Source organism: Balaenoptera ricei, chromosome 17, assembly GCF_028023285.1.
Source record: "Balaenoptera ricei isolate mBalRic1 chromosome 17, mBalRic1.hap2, whole genome shotgun sequence".
In the NCBI taxonomy this organism is placed as follows: Eukaryota; Metazoa; Chordata; class Mammalia; order Artiodactyla; family Balaenopteridae; genus Balaenoptera; species Balaenoptera ricei.
The window spans coordinates 69,727,853-69,744,186 of record NC_082655.1 but is presented as its reverse complement, the minus strand read 5'-3'; the positions used below and the strand labels follow the sequence as shown (position 1 = coordinate 69,744,186).

Genomic DNA, 16,334 nt, shown 5'->3' with positions numbered 1-16,334 from the left:
AACATTCCCAATTTGAGTATCAGAATTTTAAAGATGATATTACTGTACCAAAGCCTTTTTTTTCCTAGCTAAAAAGCTATGCAAACTAATGGTCAACATTCTGTTTTCCTTGCAGTTGCATGCTCTAGAATGATTTCACCTCAAGTACCTGTGATTTCATTCCTGTATTCAAAATTTGATCCAATTTTTATGTTCCAGGAACACTTAGTTGATTTAACCATCTGTAATGTAAACAGTCCTGTACAGAGTACAACAGTGGAATTTTCAAGCCAAGCGTAGGCTGACCTAAACTGGTTTACACTCTCTGCAAGTCACTCGTGTATTATTCCTAGCAAACACACGGTCCCCTCTGAGGGTTAAGTGTTGAAGCTGGTACTGTAGCACTTCCGTGTCAGTGGCTCCTTGATGTTCATTTTATCTAGATTGAGATAGTCCAGAGATTTGGAGTGAGCCCTCTTACCTTTAAGAAGACAAAGAGGCAGAGGCCCATGGAGGACCTTTTTAAGGTTCATAAGGTAAAGATTTAGTGCACTTGTCTCCTGGGCTGGGCATCTGCCTTCGCCTCCTGCCATTGACAGCTGGAATCTCCTACTGCAGGTAGTACCTGCTTCTGGTTTTATACAAACGAGAGGAACGAGCAAGTCCTGCATCCAGCTGTTCGGAGCGCAAGGGAGGCACGGCTTCTCCCTTCCTCTCTTCACCTCCGCTGCACTTCTGGGCTAACTTCGGGAGTTCCTCACCAGTCGTGAAGCCAGCCAAACAGAGTCCACGGGGAGGATCTGGTAGCCTGACACAGTCCGGCGCATCGGCGAGCACTGAGCGCTGGAGCAGCGGGGCTTCTCCGCCTGTGCCTTTCCCGGGAGCTCACCTCGGCCACGGGCAAGGGCAGGGTGGTCAGGGGACTTCTGGACCCTCCGTTAACATCTACTTCCATTTCAGGCACCAGTCTGCACACTCCAGCCTAAATCCCAGAAGATGTCAGTGTCCAATTTCTAACGCGTCCCAAGGGAACACAGGCATAATAATTTTTCTGCTCTACTCCAGATCCAGTGGCCCACAGCTCTGCGGCCTCCGCCGTGCTTGGGGCCGCGGAGACTGAGACAAGGGCGGGAGAGGCGCAGGGCTGCGGCGCCGAGATCCGGGCTGAGGCCGCCAGCCGGGTACCCTCTCCCACCTTGAAGATTTCTAAATACCATCTGTATCTACTACACGGTAATATAATGTAATTTAATTCCCCCAAAGGCCGGTAAATATAGAAGGAAAAACTTAGAGGTCTAGAATATGGAAGTTTGTGTGTTGCTGTGTATGCACAAGCATAAATGATTTAGAAAATTTGGAATACAATCCAGGCATGGCTGTATGGTGTACTTCCAGACCAGGGGAGAGGATGTCCTCCTTTTTATTTGCGGACTTGAAACCCTGGCATGGTTCAGGACCAGAAATGGCCTGTGGCCTGAAGGTCTGGGGATGCAGTGTGTGACCACATGCCCTGCCACCAGTGGTGGGGTTTACTGCATATTCATGACCCACGCTGAAGAAGCAGGAACTGCAAACCAGGATGAGAGTGCCCTTTGCACCCAGGGGAGTCGGGTAGACACAGGAAGCATGTGGTAAGTGCAGGTTGTACTCACCCTCCTGAATTGTTAGAAATTCTTTCCCATGGTTATTAAGCAATTATTCCCTGCCAGAAAGTGCATTCTGTGCAGAGGGTTGAAATGCTTTCATCGTGTGTTGTGTTTGAGTTAACTGTTTCCCCTCTGTTATGGACTGAATATTTGTGTGTCTCCACTCCCTACAAATTCATGTTGAAGCCCTAACCCCCAGTGTGGATATATTTGGAGATGGAGCCACTGAGGAAGCAATTAAGGTTAAAAAGTTCACAAGGGTGTGGCCCAGATCCAATAGGATTTGTGTCCTTATGAAAAGAGACACCAGAGAGCTTGCTCTCTCTGTCTCTCTCCCCTGCCCCATACCATGCACCAAAGAAAGGCAAGGTAGCTGTTTGCAAGTCAGGAACCTTGATCTTGGACTTCCAGCCTCCAGATCTGTGAGAAAATGAATGTTAAGTCACCCAGTCTGTGGTATTTTGTCATGGTAGCTGGAGCTAATAACCCTCCAAAACACAGATAAGAGCACTTCCTTCCAGGACACACCAGAGAGGTCAGTCTTGGTAGGAAAAGGAGTGGAGAGAAATCTGGAGGTTGAAACCTAACTGGAAAGGCAGGCCAGAGATGCATGCTTTAGCTGGGGATAGTGATGGTGATAGTGGGATTTCCTGAACAGTGGGAGGCAGCAGAGGGAACTGGTTATCCAGAGGAGACAGAGAAGTTGCCAAGAGAGAAGGCATTGATGACAACTTTATACCTTCTTTATGATTTTGCTTGTGAATCACCTTGGCAGGAGGCACAGAGTAGTTGTTCAATAAACCTTTGGGTAAACACACCAATTCCTTTGGACATGGATTTGCTCTAGCACGTTGCTTATTTGTCATATATGCAGAATGGTAAATGTATCCAGTAACTATTTTAGTCTTGTTAGTTTAGGCTTTCAAGAATAAAATCTTTATTACCCCAGGAGTACCAAATAGGGAGATTTCTTCCCATCAAAGCCTATATTTAAATAGTTTCCTCCTCCTTTTAGATGAGATAGTTACTGGAATATTTTTCTTCTAAGTTGACTTACTTTGTCAACAGTGTGCTATAGAAAAAAAATATTTCCTTTCATTAAACAAGGTGTCCAGTATCTTGATTGTGATAAAAGTAAATCAAGGTGGAATCCTAGTGATCATTTACCCATAATCAATGAAGATCTCTGCAAGCTTTGATTAGATTAATATCCACCAGCCCTCCCCTCTCCTTCGCCCCTTGGCCTAGTAAAATTTGCCTGCATCTCCTACATTATATTCTTACACATTTGTAAAATTTAGAAAATGTTGCTTGGTATGAATGATGTGGGGCTCAGGTCCTTCACAATATACCTGTAATACCAGCCTTGTTATCCATATCGTACGGATAAAAATTAAAGGAGGACTCCTCTGGAGTATGTCTTAGAGACCCTGGACTGCTAATCAGAAACTTTACTCTTTTCTAAATATAAAGCCAAACATCTTGTCTCATTGGGCCCTCTCTTTACGAGAGCCATTACATTTGGAATTTTGAACACAACTTATTCCATGGTTTACTCATGGCATTTTCATTAATATTTTGGAAACACAATCTAACTTTGAACTAAAAGCCACTGATCAAAATCTACAAGTAACATTATGTGGCAAATAATGCCTGGGCTAAATATAAAAGCGGAGTAGCTTTGGAAAACTGAGCCATTCTTCTCACAGGTAACCCAAAAAGAGTTTTCATAAAACGTTTTGTGTGGCACCAGAAATTGGTGCTGGCTGATTACACAGGAAAGGAGTTTATTATGCAAATATTTATGGGAGAACCAGCTTGAAGCTAAGAGGCTGGGGATGATGTCCAACTACAAGCTGCAGAACAAGCCTGCAGAGCTTAACCACAGCCTTCACTGCTGTTGCCCCTGCCCCCCACTGCTGTTTCTGCAGCATGAGTTTGGCTTCTATTTTTTTAAAATTTATTTTATTGAAGTATAATTGACATACAATGTGTTAATTTCTGCTGTACAGCAAAGTGATTCAGTTATATATACATGTTCTTTTTTTAAATTTTAATAATCCCACATATTTTCCATCTAAACTTTTAAAAACTAAGTTTATTTATTTATTTATTTTAGTGGCGTTGGGTCTTTGTGGCTGTGCGTGTGCCTTCTCTAGTTGCAGCAAGCAGGGGCTACTCTTCGTTGCAGTGGCTTCTCTTTGTTGCGGAGCACGGGCTCTAGGCGGGCGGACTTCAGTAGTTGTGGCACGTGGGCTCAGTAGTTGTGGCTTGTGGGCTCTGGAGAGCAGGCTCAGTAGTTGTGGTGCATGGGCTTAGTGGCTCCGCGGCATGTGGGATCTTCCCAGACTGGGGCTCAAACTTGTGTCCCCTGCATTGGCAGGTGGATTCTTAACCATTGTGCAACCAGGGAAGTATATATATATATATATATATATATATATGTATATATATATATATATATATATATATACTTTTTCATATTCTTTTCCATTATGGTTTATTACAGGATATTGAATATAGTTCCCTGGGCTGTAAGTAGGACCTTGTTGTTTATCCATTGTATATATAATAGTTTGCACCTGCTAAACCCAAACTCCCAATCCAACCCTCCCCCACCCTCCCTCCCCCCTGGCAACCACAGGTCTGTTTTCTATGTCTGTGAGTCTGTTTCTGATTCATAGATAAGTTCATTTGTGTCATAGTTTAGATTCCACATATAAGTGATATCATATGGTATTCGTCTTTCTCTGTCTGACTTACTTCACTTAGTATGACAATCTCTAGGTCCATCCATGCTGCTGCAAATGGCATTATCTCATTCTTTTTTATAGCTTAGTACTATTCCACTGCATATATATGTACCACACCTTCTTTATCCATTCCTCTGTCCCTGGACACTCAGGTTGTTTCCGTGTCTTGGCTACTGTGAATAGTGCTGCTGTGAACACAGGGGCGCGTGTATCTTAGTTTTGTCTGGTTGGCTGCTAGTTTTGCCACCTTATGGATTCTGTGTGGTACCTCCTTCCTCAAGTTGCTCACTTCTTCTCTTTATTTTAAAAAAAAATTTCCTATATGGATTTTTTTAAAAAAAAATTGTTATGAACATATGAGATCTACCCTGAACACATTTTTAAGTGTATCATCCAGTATTGTTAACTGTAGGCATGATGTGGTAAACAGATCTCGAGAGCTTATCTTATGTAACTGAATTATTAGGGCAGCCTAAGTCACATGCTTGTATTCTGTAAATGATATCGGGCTTATTTCTGGGTTCCATCTTGGGAAGTCAGGATTCTTAAGCCTTCATATTCCCTGGACATGGCAAGGGCATTCTAAGGTGCTAGCCACACAAAAATTATAATAAACAGCTGGTACGGTTTAATGTTTATAAAACTAGGATCCAAATGGTTCATTCTCAAATAATGTATATTCATATATTCAAATGAATATGGCCCAGTAATTTCAAAATCTTTTGAATATCCCAAAAGCCATATATAATCTTTAGCAATGATTCTTTTTTTTTTTTTTAAAGATAATGTTCTTTTCTTTTTTTTTTTTTAATAGCTACTTTATTTATTTATTTATTTATTTATTTATTTATTTATTTATTTTGGCTGTGTTGGGTCTTCGGTTCGTGCGAGGGCTTTCTCTAGTTGCGGCAAGCGGGGGCCACTCTTCATCGCGGTGCGCGGGCCTTTCACTATCGCGGCCCCTCCCGTTGCGGGGCACAGGCTCCAGACGCGCAGGCTCAGTAGTTGTGGCTCACGGGCCCAGCTGCTCCGTGGCATGTGGGATCTTCCCAGACCAGGGCTCGAACCCGTGTCCCCTGCATTAGCAGGCAGATTCTCAACCACTGCGCCACCAGGGAAGCCCAAGAACACAAGAACGGGTGTACCAAGGAAGAACTCACCTTGGAGGGAGACAGAGAAATGAGATTAAGACAGGCGAATCTAGAATTCTCTTTTGCCCTTAAAAGAAGGGGAATGGATCCAGGCATAAGAGAAACACTTTTAGTAGTGATACTTAAAAAATACTTGGAATACTTAATTGGTTAACAAAACATGCAGACTGCTATACGATCTGTGGTTGAAATGTTGACTGTGCCTCAAAGTCGTCTATATAAAAGCAGCTTAGCTAAAGATGATAAAAGGAACAGACTCCCAAGTATTTTAAAGGAAAACTAAAGGCTAGTATTCATGAGTCTAAAAAAAAAAGTTAATTTGATTTCAAGTTCCCAGTACAGAATTATTTCTTTAATTAACAGTAATTCAGAGTTACAATTATTGTCACAAAAAATTGATTCTTGGACATTCCTGGTTAGCTCGGTGCTACCTCTTCGGGATCCTCATGTATCTCCCATGATAGTTGGTGCCAGGTGCAGTGACACTTCCTTCAAATATTCATTCTTTTATGAAATTCTGTTGACCCTGGCACAAAGCCATTAAAGTGTCTATTCATGTCTGCTGCTCTACCAAATGAAAACCTTACACAAGATTTCAGACCAATATTGCTTTAGATAGACAGTTGGATCTGAATACAGCCAGCAACACAATTTCTGCTGAGCAGATATCAGATAGCCTCCCTTACAATATTGAATACATCTTTAAATTACTGAAGAATTCTACCTAGGGTAGCAGGGATCTGTACTTCTGCCAGAAGTATAGCTGTAATAGAAATTCAGTAACTGAACCTAACACCAGTCATTTGGTTGTTCCAAATTATTTCCTCCAGAGCAGGTACACTGAATTGCTGGCTCATTTTCATGGACGGGCTGGGTGTTCCTGTTATCTTTTAATTCTTGCCAACTGGAGAAGCATTTACTCTTGGGTCAGGTTAAAACTTAGAACACTGTTTCAGTGTTTTGTGGGAAGCTATCCTCTTAGTTGAACTCATAAATTATAAGGTGAATAGTACTCCAGAGTTTATACGCTATAACATCTTGAGTTATTTGATATGCTTCTCTCCCCAAGCCTGGGCTGTTAGAACAAGCATGTATGCCCAGGGCAGAAACTCCCATAGGGCATCCACTGGGGAAAGAGGAGGTAGTTCTGAAAGTCATAACTGCAAAAACATGGTGGGGGGGGATTGGTGGCACTTTGGAAATGAAGAACTAAGAGTCTGTTTTAGAAGAACTTCAAGTTGCCTTTATTTTCATGTGCATTGTTCAAATGTCTTAGCAGTTCTCATTGCAATTTGTTTTGTGAAATATATTAGGTATTCAGTGTAGCTGTTTTCAGGTTTATTATGCAGGATTCTGATTCATAAAAATATTCCATTAAATGCAATCGCTCAGGTAATTACTTTGTTTAATCTACAGCATACTTTAATTAACGTTGCACAGAATTCTGATTTAATCAATTAGATTTGATCTAATATAACTTAGCTGTGAATACATTTTATGATGCAGCAGCCCCAAATCATTATCGGGAACTAAGGTAATATACAACCCTACCTAAAATGAACAAATTTCCCATGTTAAGAAAAGTAAATTTGAACTATAATTTTAGTATTTAAAAAAGTAAACTATAAATAGTGGATCATTCTATTTCCATTAAGTCTATTAAAAACAATCTCATTGGGAGTGTTAGAACTTAAAAAATATGTTTTATTTGCATCTATTCCCTGACAGCCTTGAGAACAAAAGATTAAACTCAAGCAAGATTCACCACTTTTTTTTTTTTTTTTGTAATTTTTTTGTCTGCATCACCCAGTTCCCTGACCAGGGATTGAACCTGGGCCGCAGCAGTGAAAGTCCAGAATCCTAACCACTAGGCCACCAGGGAACGCCCAAGATTCACCACTTTTTGGCTCTGTAAACAGACTCATTAACATCAGTATCTCAGGATATTTATTCACTGCTCTGGGGTGAGTTTTGCCTCCCCCCAGAAAAGATATGTTTAAGTTCTAACTCCCCCAGTACTTCGGAATGCAACCTTATTAATGGAAATAGGGTCACTGCAGATGGAACCAGTTGAGGTCATACTGAAGTAGGGTGGGTCCCCAATCCAATATGGCGGGTGGCCTTATAAGAAGACCACCATGTGACAACACAGACACACACAGGGAGAAGGCCATGTGAGAGGAAGGCCGAGTTTGAAGTTAAGTAGCTGTAAGCCAAGGAACACTGAAGATTTCTGGCAACCAACCAGAAAGTAAGAAGAGGCAAGGAAGGAGTCTCCTTCAGGTTTCAGAGGGAGCATGGCCCTGCTGACACCTTGATTTTGGACTGCTATCTTCTTAGAACTGTGAGACAACACATTCCTGTCATTTTAAGCCACCCAATTTGTGATGCTTTGTTTCGGCAGACCTTGGAAATGAAAACACTCACTAAAGCCAAGCTGAGAGCTACAACTCAGCATAACCAGAATTTACAAAATTACTATTAATAAAAGTGGGGGATGAGGGATGTATCTTGCCAAACTATTTTTTAAAATGCAGGTGCCGTTTTTAGTTTGAAGTTAACTTCTACATTCCTAAGCAAGTATAGACATAAATCTAACACATTTTGTCTCCAGCACCTCCTCATACACAGCACCTAGCAGAGTGCCTTGAACATAAATCACCCAACAGTATATTTTGTAGCTTAGTTTAAAGGGATTAAAAATGAAAATAGCCTATAAATATTAAAATACCCACTTATAGAACTTGAGCTGTAAAAGATAGTGTTACTGAAATGTGAGAATAAGCACTGAAAAGAATTTACATGAGGTTCATCAAGGCAAAATTTCATCTTGAATCTATTTGTGGATAATAAAATATATACCCAGCTAGTTTGTGGATCATTCAGATTCTATATTTTCTGTTGCCCTTGTTTTCACTTTGAAAAAATTACTTTTAGCACCTACACTATGTGAAGGGCAGGGATAAATAATAAAATTTAAGTTCTTGATACTAACTTGCTAACAGATCTTATTGCAGAGGGTATAGAATAGGTAGAAATTTAAAATACAATGAAAAATGAATTTCGGGGATTATCTGTAAATTCTTTTTTTCTCCCTGAATATTCAAGAGTTGACTCCTGTTTGGTTGTTACAGGAGTGATAATGTTTGGAAAGGCATCAATAGACAGGAGCAAAGGATCTGGACACAGACAGCTAACAGGGCAGGGGCCACACAGCACATTCCCAGTCAAGGGAAAAGTTTCCTCAGGGGTCCGTGAAGGCTGCCAGATGACTCCAGTTGATTGCATGCATCTTTGTCAGGTCCTTTGAGAAGCAGCCTCTTCCCATTCTTGGGGGTCTTCATGAGCCTCTGGCCCTCCTGGTTGTTTCTGGACACTTTGGCCTTCGCCTGTTCTGTGGGTAGAAATAAGTAGTATAAAACAACCCCCAAACCCAGATCATTTCTGAGCATTTACTGCCAGATGGGATGAATTGAAGTTTAAATTCCCAGGTGTAGTATCCCTTAGCAGGACTAAGCCTCAAACCTCCCTGCGATCCATTCTTGGAAATATATAACTGGGACTACAAGATAAATTAGATTTGTAAAACATAGACAAAACTAATATTTCCTGGTTGTCTACTATAGTTTAGGTTCTACCCTATGCATTCCACAGATAATCTTATTTAATCTTTTAAATTTAATTTTTTAATTGAAACAATGTACATTTTATAAACATCAAAAAGATTGGGTGGTGAGTAGTTGGGAGTTTTTTAAAAGGAATATACTCCATGATATTTTTCATATTTAAAAAACAGACAAATAATATGATTAGGCTTATATTAAAAGCAGCAGTCCCCTGCTCCATCCTTCCTTACTCCCAGGTCCCTCTCATTAGCCAGTAATTCTTAATCATTAAATTCGGTCTTCTAGCACTTTCTTATTTTGAAATAACCTACAGATACTGCTTTTTTTTTTTTTCTTCTGGTTTTAGATGTTGTTTATTGACTTATTATGGCAGATGAGGATGTAACTCTATACCTCCCTCCTCTCACATACATTTACTTCTTTCTATCCTTCTCATATTTACATCACAGTTTTTGGTTAAATCAGTATTTAGGGCTGACATTTTAACTATATAAATATTATTTATAGGTAAGTCACATAGTAGGCTATATTTCTTCTCTTGTATATCTCATTGTTTTCACCAGACTTAACAGTTGCCTTTTTTTATTTTTATTTTTTTTGGTTTGTTTGGTTTCTGTGCTTTTATTACTAACTCATCTTTAAATTTTTGATATAAGTAAATTGCCTTGAACGTGTTTAAGTGTTCTGTTTCATATTTATTTTGGAGAACTTCATCTAAAGTCTTTAGTTTTCTTCCTCCTATTCCAAGTTAGTTATTCTCTAAACCTGGCATATGCTGTTAGTGGGACTTTTTCCTTCACCATTATCTTGCGTATTTTTAATGGAAAGGTAAATTATAATTTTATTTATTTTTAAACTGAGGTATAGTTAATTTAGTGTTGTGTTAGTTTCAAGTGTACAGCAAAGTGATTTAGTTATATATCTATTCTTTTTCAGATTCTTTATCTTGAGATTTTTTTTCATTCCTTTCTCCTGTGTTGAATTTCCTGTTTCCTGGGGTTCTACAGCTTTCTCTTAGTTTACACCCTCATTTTGGTAGAGCATATCCTTCAGGAGTTTCCAGAGAAAGGTAAATATCTAGGACCTCAGTTTTATGAAAATGTCTATATTCTATTCTAACATTTCATTGATTGTTTTGCTGGGTATTGATTTTTAGGACAGAATTTTTCCTCAGACCTCTAAAGGCAAGTTTCTCCATCATCTTCAAGCTTCAGTGGTGCCGTTGAGAAGTTTCACGCTACTCTGGTCCTCATTTCCTTGTGATCATTTCTTTTTCTCTCTGGAACTTTTTAGGCTCATCTCTTTATCCTGGTGTTCATGAAGTGTTTTGGTCAGATAAATCCTCTGAGAGGATTTGCTTCTACCAAATACTTGGAGGGTATAACCAATCTGGGATTAATCAGAATTAAATTCTTGGCTAGAGGTTTATCAGACCATCTAGGTAATCTGAATTTGTGCCATAAACCTGGGTGAGGGCTGACTTGTGGTTCCAAATTCTCAGTGGCAATTTCTCCCCTCTCTACTCTTGCCAAAATCTGAAATGGTCAGTTTTCCTTGTGGTCCATTGGAGGTAGTATGGGGGTTTATTTGCAGTTTGCCCTTACACTGAAGGATTAGCACTTTGGAATCCTAGAATTCTGGTAGAAGGAGAATCTGCTGTTAGACGTCCCACCTTGGACTAGTTAGTGTTGGGCTTTGTTCTCATGCCCATTCTCCAAAATGCTCTGAAAATCAGTCTGCACTTAGCTGATCTGACAAATGCTCTTGGGATAACAGAGTATCGCTTACCTTTCTAGGACCCTGCCTTCACTCAGTGCCTGGCCTGGGATTTCCTTACTTCTTTGTCTGATGTTTTAAAGATGATTTTAAAAAGTTATATTTTGTCCAGAAACTTTAGTTATTTCCAGCAGTCCAGATACTTATCCTGTCATATTCCTGGAAATGGGAGTCTATATCACCCTTTTAAACCTCAGTTTCTTCATCTGAAAAATGGGGATGATAATAGTATCCACCTCATAATATTTCAGGAATTGGTGAGATTGTTAATAAGTGTAAAGCTCTTAACACTGTATGGCTCTTCCTCTTTTTTTTTTTTTAAGTGGCATTCTCAAAGTATAAATAGAAGTGCTCTTCCATGCTACATTTTTATAGGTGTTTGGTTCACTAATGCCAGGGGATGATGTGAATAATCTGAGGTCTTATTAAGTTGTATATTTATTATATTAAGAAATATAGTTCTTTCCATTCCAAAAATCTTCATTTTACATGGAAACCAAGCGAGTAAACACCATTAGTAGCCTAGATCTTTTTATAAAATTAAAAAAAATTTTTTATTTATTTTTGGCTGCATTGGGTCTTTGTTGCTGCACGCGGCTTTGTTGCTGCTAGGTGCGGCGAGCGAGGGCTGCTCTTTGTTGCAGTGCGTGGGCTTCTCATTGCAGTGGCTTCGCCGGCTCTAGAGCGCAGGCTCAGTAGTTGTGGCACACGGGCTTAGTTGCTCTGCGACATGTGGGATCTTCCTGGACCAGGGCTCCGAACCCGTGTCCCCTGCATTGGCAGATGGATTCTTAACCACTGCACCACCAAGGAAGCCCCAGTAGCCTAGATCTTAATTGAGAACATGAGATTTATTGAAGTGGAATCCTCAATTTGTACATTTCTTGAGACCAAAGAACTAGAAAATCTCCCCTCCCCGCTTAATCAAATAAGACTCTAAAGGGGCAGAAAATGGATGCCTTCTCTTACCACAAACTAGGTTATACTCTAATTTCTTTTCTCCACCATTTTTTATTGCCACAGAGAGTTGAATTGCATGAGAAGGTCCTTTTAAAGTCCCCAGATAAGTTCCCTCTCAGTAATCACCCTTCTCTTTAAAAACAATTTGCACCCATTGCCAAGCAGCTCTTGTGCAGAACCAGCTCTCTCTGGAGGTTGACTTGCCCCTTGGGGCATCTCAGGGACACTTCTTTAGTAGGTGCATTGTGATATTCTTCACAGCAAGCATGGTTTCTGTACAGGTGGGTTTGATGAGCATCTCTGGGAGTAAAAAGCCAAAATGCCCAGTGTCACGTAGTTCGAAAGCAAATGTGTAGGGTATTCCATTTTTGTAGGCCCAATCCATTGAGCTACCAGAGCTCACATCTAAAATTAAAAAAAAAAAAAAAAAAAAAAAGTCAGCTTCACTAAAGAGTCTGCATAATTTTCAAAATGTATATATAGTACTTGCTTACTAAGCTGTACTAAATCTTTCCAATTAAATACCCTTTCAACGAGAGCAGTTTAAGCTGAGTTCCTTAGCATCAGGCTCATGGAACTTATAAATCATACCTGCTATCATCATAAATCATCCCAGCCACCTTCAATCTGGTTCTTGCCTCTGCCAATTATGGAAACTTTGTTCTCTGAGGAGCTAGTCTAAGTAGTAATGCTTTTCTAGTATGATGACCTCAATTTCTTAGCCGCAACTCCAATATCATTTCTCTCCACCTTCACTTTATTCACCAATAAACATAATCACACTGTGGACTTTTTTTCTTCTCAGTTCTTCTCCTTTTCTAAGGTCTAGAATATTGAAATTCTGATCCCAGAAAACCTCTTTTCTTCTTCTCGCCCTATTTTTTCACTCCTGATGAACCTGTTCTTTGCCTTTACTTATTACAGTTTCCAGACTTCCCCTGGGCTTCTTACAATTTCATTGAACTCTCTAGCTGGGCATGGTTAATTACTCCACTGAATTTCTCACCAGACCCTTTTTCTAGTCCTTTTCAGCTTTTGTTTTGCTAATTCTCAATCCCTAGTCCAGTTTCTCTGTTTTCTCCCTCACAAGGTAGGTGGAGAAAGTGTGTGTTGGAAATTCATGCTAATCTCTGTGGTGCTTCTCCATTACCAGTGGTGCCCTGGGCTCCTTTTTCTAGACCTTCACTTATGGAACCTTTCTCATTCTCTTCTGGTCCTGCCCCTCACTTTACCACTGTCTCCATACTCATCATGGGTAGTTAGCCCATCACCTCCTCTGCTTACATCGCAATCCTGACTTGTCTCCTTCTAGCTCAGGAAGAAATGCTGCTCGTCTTTTACACTTGGTGTGGTTTGATCCCATTTGTTGCTGTCTTCTCTAGGACCCTGTTTCCTTAGTAAACCTCCCCCCAACCCCACCTTGCATCTTGCATTTTGGACACCAAAATGTCCAAGCACTGCTTTCCTGTAGCACTTCCTTCTCGTGATCCTATTATATACCATCTTCTTTTTCTTCTTCCTTTCGGTTTAGAACTCAAAAGAGAATCTATGTATGTTGCTTCTATATCCTCAACCACTTTCAGTCTGGTTCTTGCCTCTGCCAGGCTGTGAAACCTTTGTTCTTGAAGGTCACCAATGACAGCAGACCTGATCTCCTTTTTTGTTTTTCTTTCCCCTCGGATCCCACGTTCAACCTCTCAGCAGCATTTAACCTAGCTGACAATCCATTCTGGTAACTCTCGCTTTCTGGCTCCTATGACCTTACATGCTCCAGCTTTTCAGCACAGAGTTGAAAGTGCAGGTGCTTTAGGACTTGGGCTATATCTGATCCCAGCACCTGCCGTGACTCTCTGTGCCTCAGTCTCCCCTTTGAAAAAGGGATCATAATACTTACTGCATAGGGTTGTTGCAAAAGTTGAATAATGTGCTCAGGATATATTAGATATTATTGTTGTGCATCTTTACACCCCAAAGTGCCTAGTATGCAGTTTTTTTAGCCTAACATGCTTTTAATAATTAATTAATAAATGAATGAATTTTCATAGAAGACTCTTTCTATACTTTTCTCCCTGAAATTTATATGGTCCAGCCTGACATAATACCATTTTATTATTTAAAAAATTTCCCACTCAAATGATACCACTTTTTAATGCTATTTTTGCCAGGACAAGTTAGAGATAGAATTATGTGACGATGACAATTAAATGACTCTGCTGTTTCCCAGGCCCCCCTTGCTTCAGTTGGGGACAGAAGGCAGGCTGTGGCTTCACTGTCCCTCTGAGTTAGATTCACTGGACCTGCAAATAGTAGTCATAGTAGCCAAAGTCAGAGACAATATTTGCCAACACTTACATCATAGTGATATGACAGCCTCACTTCTATGGTAACAGGTTGTTCTTGGTAAATATAATACTATGACTGTGCCTTGATACCAAGCTGAAAAGGTGAACTGAGAGTAAGATTTTAAAAAATTAATGTTGTTAGGTTTTTAATATATATTGTTGGCATTAACTGGTAATGTGATTTTTAAAAATACTACATTTCCCCTTTCAAGGTGGCTCTATTAAAAAACAGTTGTAAAAAGGTCAGCATTAGACCAATGATCATGAACTTAAGAAAAAACCTCTGATACTTAAGACATTACCATTACTAGGATAAACTTATATGATAAAGAGTGTTAATTAACAAACCAAGCATTTCTGCTGAAGGCTGAAGAAAGTGAGTGGTTAGGAATATAATGATGGGTAAATTAAAGAAATCAAGGAGAAATTTGCTACCTCACTAAAAAGTATAATCAGATGTCACTATGTATACATATATATATGTAATGTGTGTATATACCTTCATATGCATGCATAGACATTCACAGAGTACTAACCACTATACGATCACGGCAAGCTCCTGGAACACTGCTAGACATTCAGAAATATATGATTTTTCACTAGATTTTTCAAGTCATATAGTCAGTGAATTTTAGAGTTTGAAAGGCCATGAGAAATGATCTAGTCCAATTCCTCATTTAACAGTTATGGAAACTGAAGCCCAGGACTAATATCTTTGTCAGGATTACATCTAACTAGTGGCAGAATGAAGACTAGAATCCATTTCTCCTCGTTCTTTGTCCAAGTTCTTTCCATATACCTGGTTGCTCTTTATTTCATATGAAATAAGAAATATTTTAATTACCTTTCAAGGGGAAATTCAGTTGAAGGTGTTATGTAAGAAACAGAATTTCATAACAAGAATGGTAGAGGGAAGGGATAAAAGGGAAGCTCTTTCAAGGGCTCAAACATTACATCATTATCTTCTCAAGGCCCATTTCTACTTTTGCTGTAGTTACAACTGCTTAAGGAGCCCATTTTGGTACTTTGTACTGTCATAAGATCTCAATTCAACCTTGCAGTCTTTACTACATGCTTAGAATATTCTCTGCTTAGGATTTTTTCAATTGGTACAGTGATTTCTGTCAAGCAGGGTAAAACTAATCAGACATAAACTCCCTCCATCTTCCTTGGCTAATTTGGTAGTCAAAATTTTCACTTTATGGGGGAACACATTTTCTGGGGTTTTTTGAGGGAGGTCGTTACACAGGATGTTGGTTCAAGAGATGATTCCAACACACCATCCACAGGAAACTTACACAGTGTGCTGGAAGCAGGCCCGTATCTGTACTGTACGCCGTATACCGACTGAAGTGCATTCACAGCTTTATAAGCTGCAGATTCCTGTGAGGTTCAATGGAGAAATTTTATCACTTATATCATTGCATTGAAACCTTTAGAAACACTGACACGTTGTCTGAGCATTATCAGTCATCAATTTGGAGAACACTAGGCACATTGGTGAATAGCTATATTTAATAATAATATTGCTACTCTTTGTCACATACTGCATTTTTTTTTTAAATGTATGTCTGTATTATTTTAAATATTTATTTATTTATTTATTTTTGGCTGTGTTGGGTCTTCGTTTCTGTGCGAGGGCTTTCTCTAGTTGCAGCAAGCGGGTGCCACTCTTTATCGCGGTGCGCGGGCCTCTCGCTATCGCGGCCTCTCTTATTGCGGAGCACAGGCTCCAGTCGCGCAGGCTCAGTAGTTGTGGCTCACGGGCCTAGTTGCTCCGCGGCATGTGGGATCCTCCCAGACCAGGGCTCGAACCCGTGTCCCCTGCATTGGCAGGCAGATTCTCAACCACTGCGCCACCAGGGAAGCCCCACATGCTGCATTTTGCAATATGTTTTAGAACACATTATTTCCCTTGATTAATTCTCACAATGAGCCAGTGATCAGTAATATTTCCATATACAGACGAGAAAAGGAAGGCCCAGAGAGGTTCAGTGGTCAGGCTGGGGTTACACAGCAAGGAGTGGCTATGTTGGGATAAATACATCTTCTGAGGCTGATTTAGTGTTCTGTCCTCTTCACTTTAGTTCAGAGACACCCA

The 16,334-nt window shown here is 40.0% G+C and overlaps 1 protein-coding gene and 1 pseudogene across 1 annotated transcript in view; both read right to left on the bottom strand.

Annotated features, from left to right (window-relative positions):
• Positions 1 to 285: 285 nt before the first annotated feature.
• Positions 286 to 934, bottom strand: LOC132351748 (macrophage immunometabolism regulator-like; annotated as a pseudogene).
• Positions 935 to 11,894: 10,960 nt separating this feature from the next.
• Positions 11,895 to 16,334, bottom strand: part of CPA6 (carboxypeptidase A6) — a 268,189-nt gene continuing 263,749 nt past the window's right edge. Inside the window, exons 10-11 of the mRNA XM_059901699.1 lie at positions 15,532 to 15,616; positions 11,895 to 12,296 (exon numbers count right to left, since the gene is read on the bottom strand). Coding sequence (XP_059757682.1) covers positions 12,109 to 12,296; positions 15,532 to 15,616 — 273 coding nt within the window. The 3' untranslated portion in view covers positions 11,895 to 12,108. The remainder of the gene's footprint in view (positions 12,297 to 15,531; positions 15,617 to 16,334) is intronic.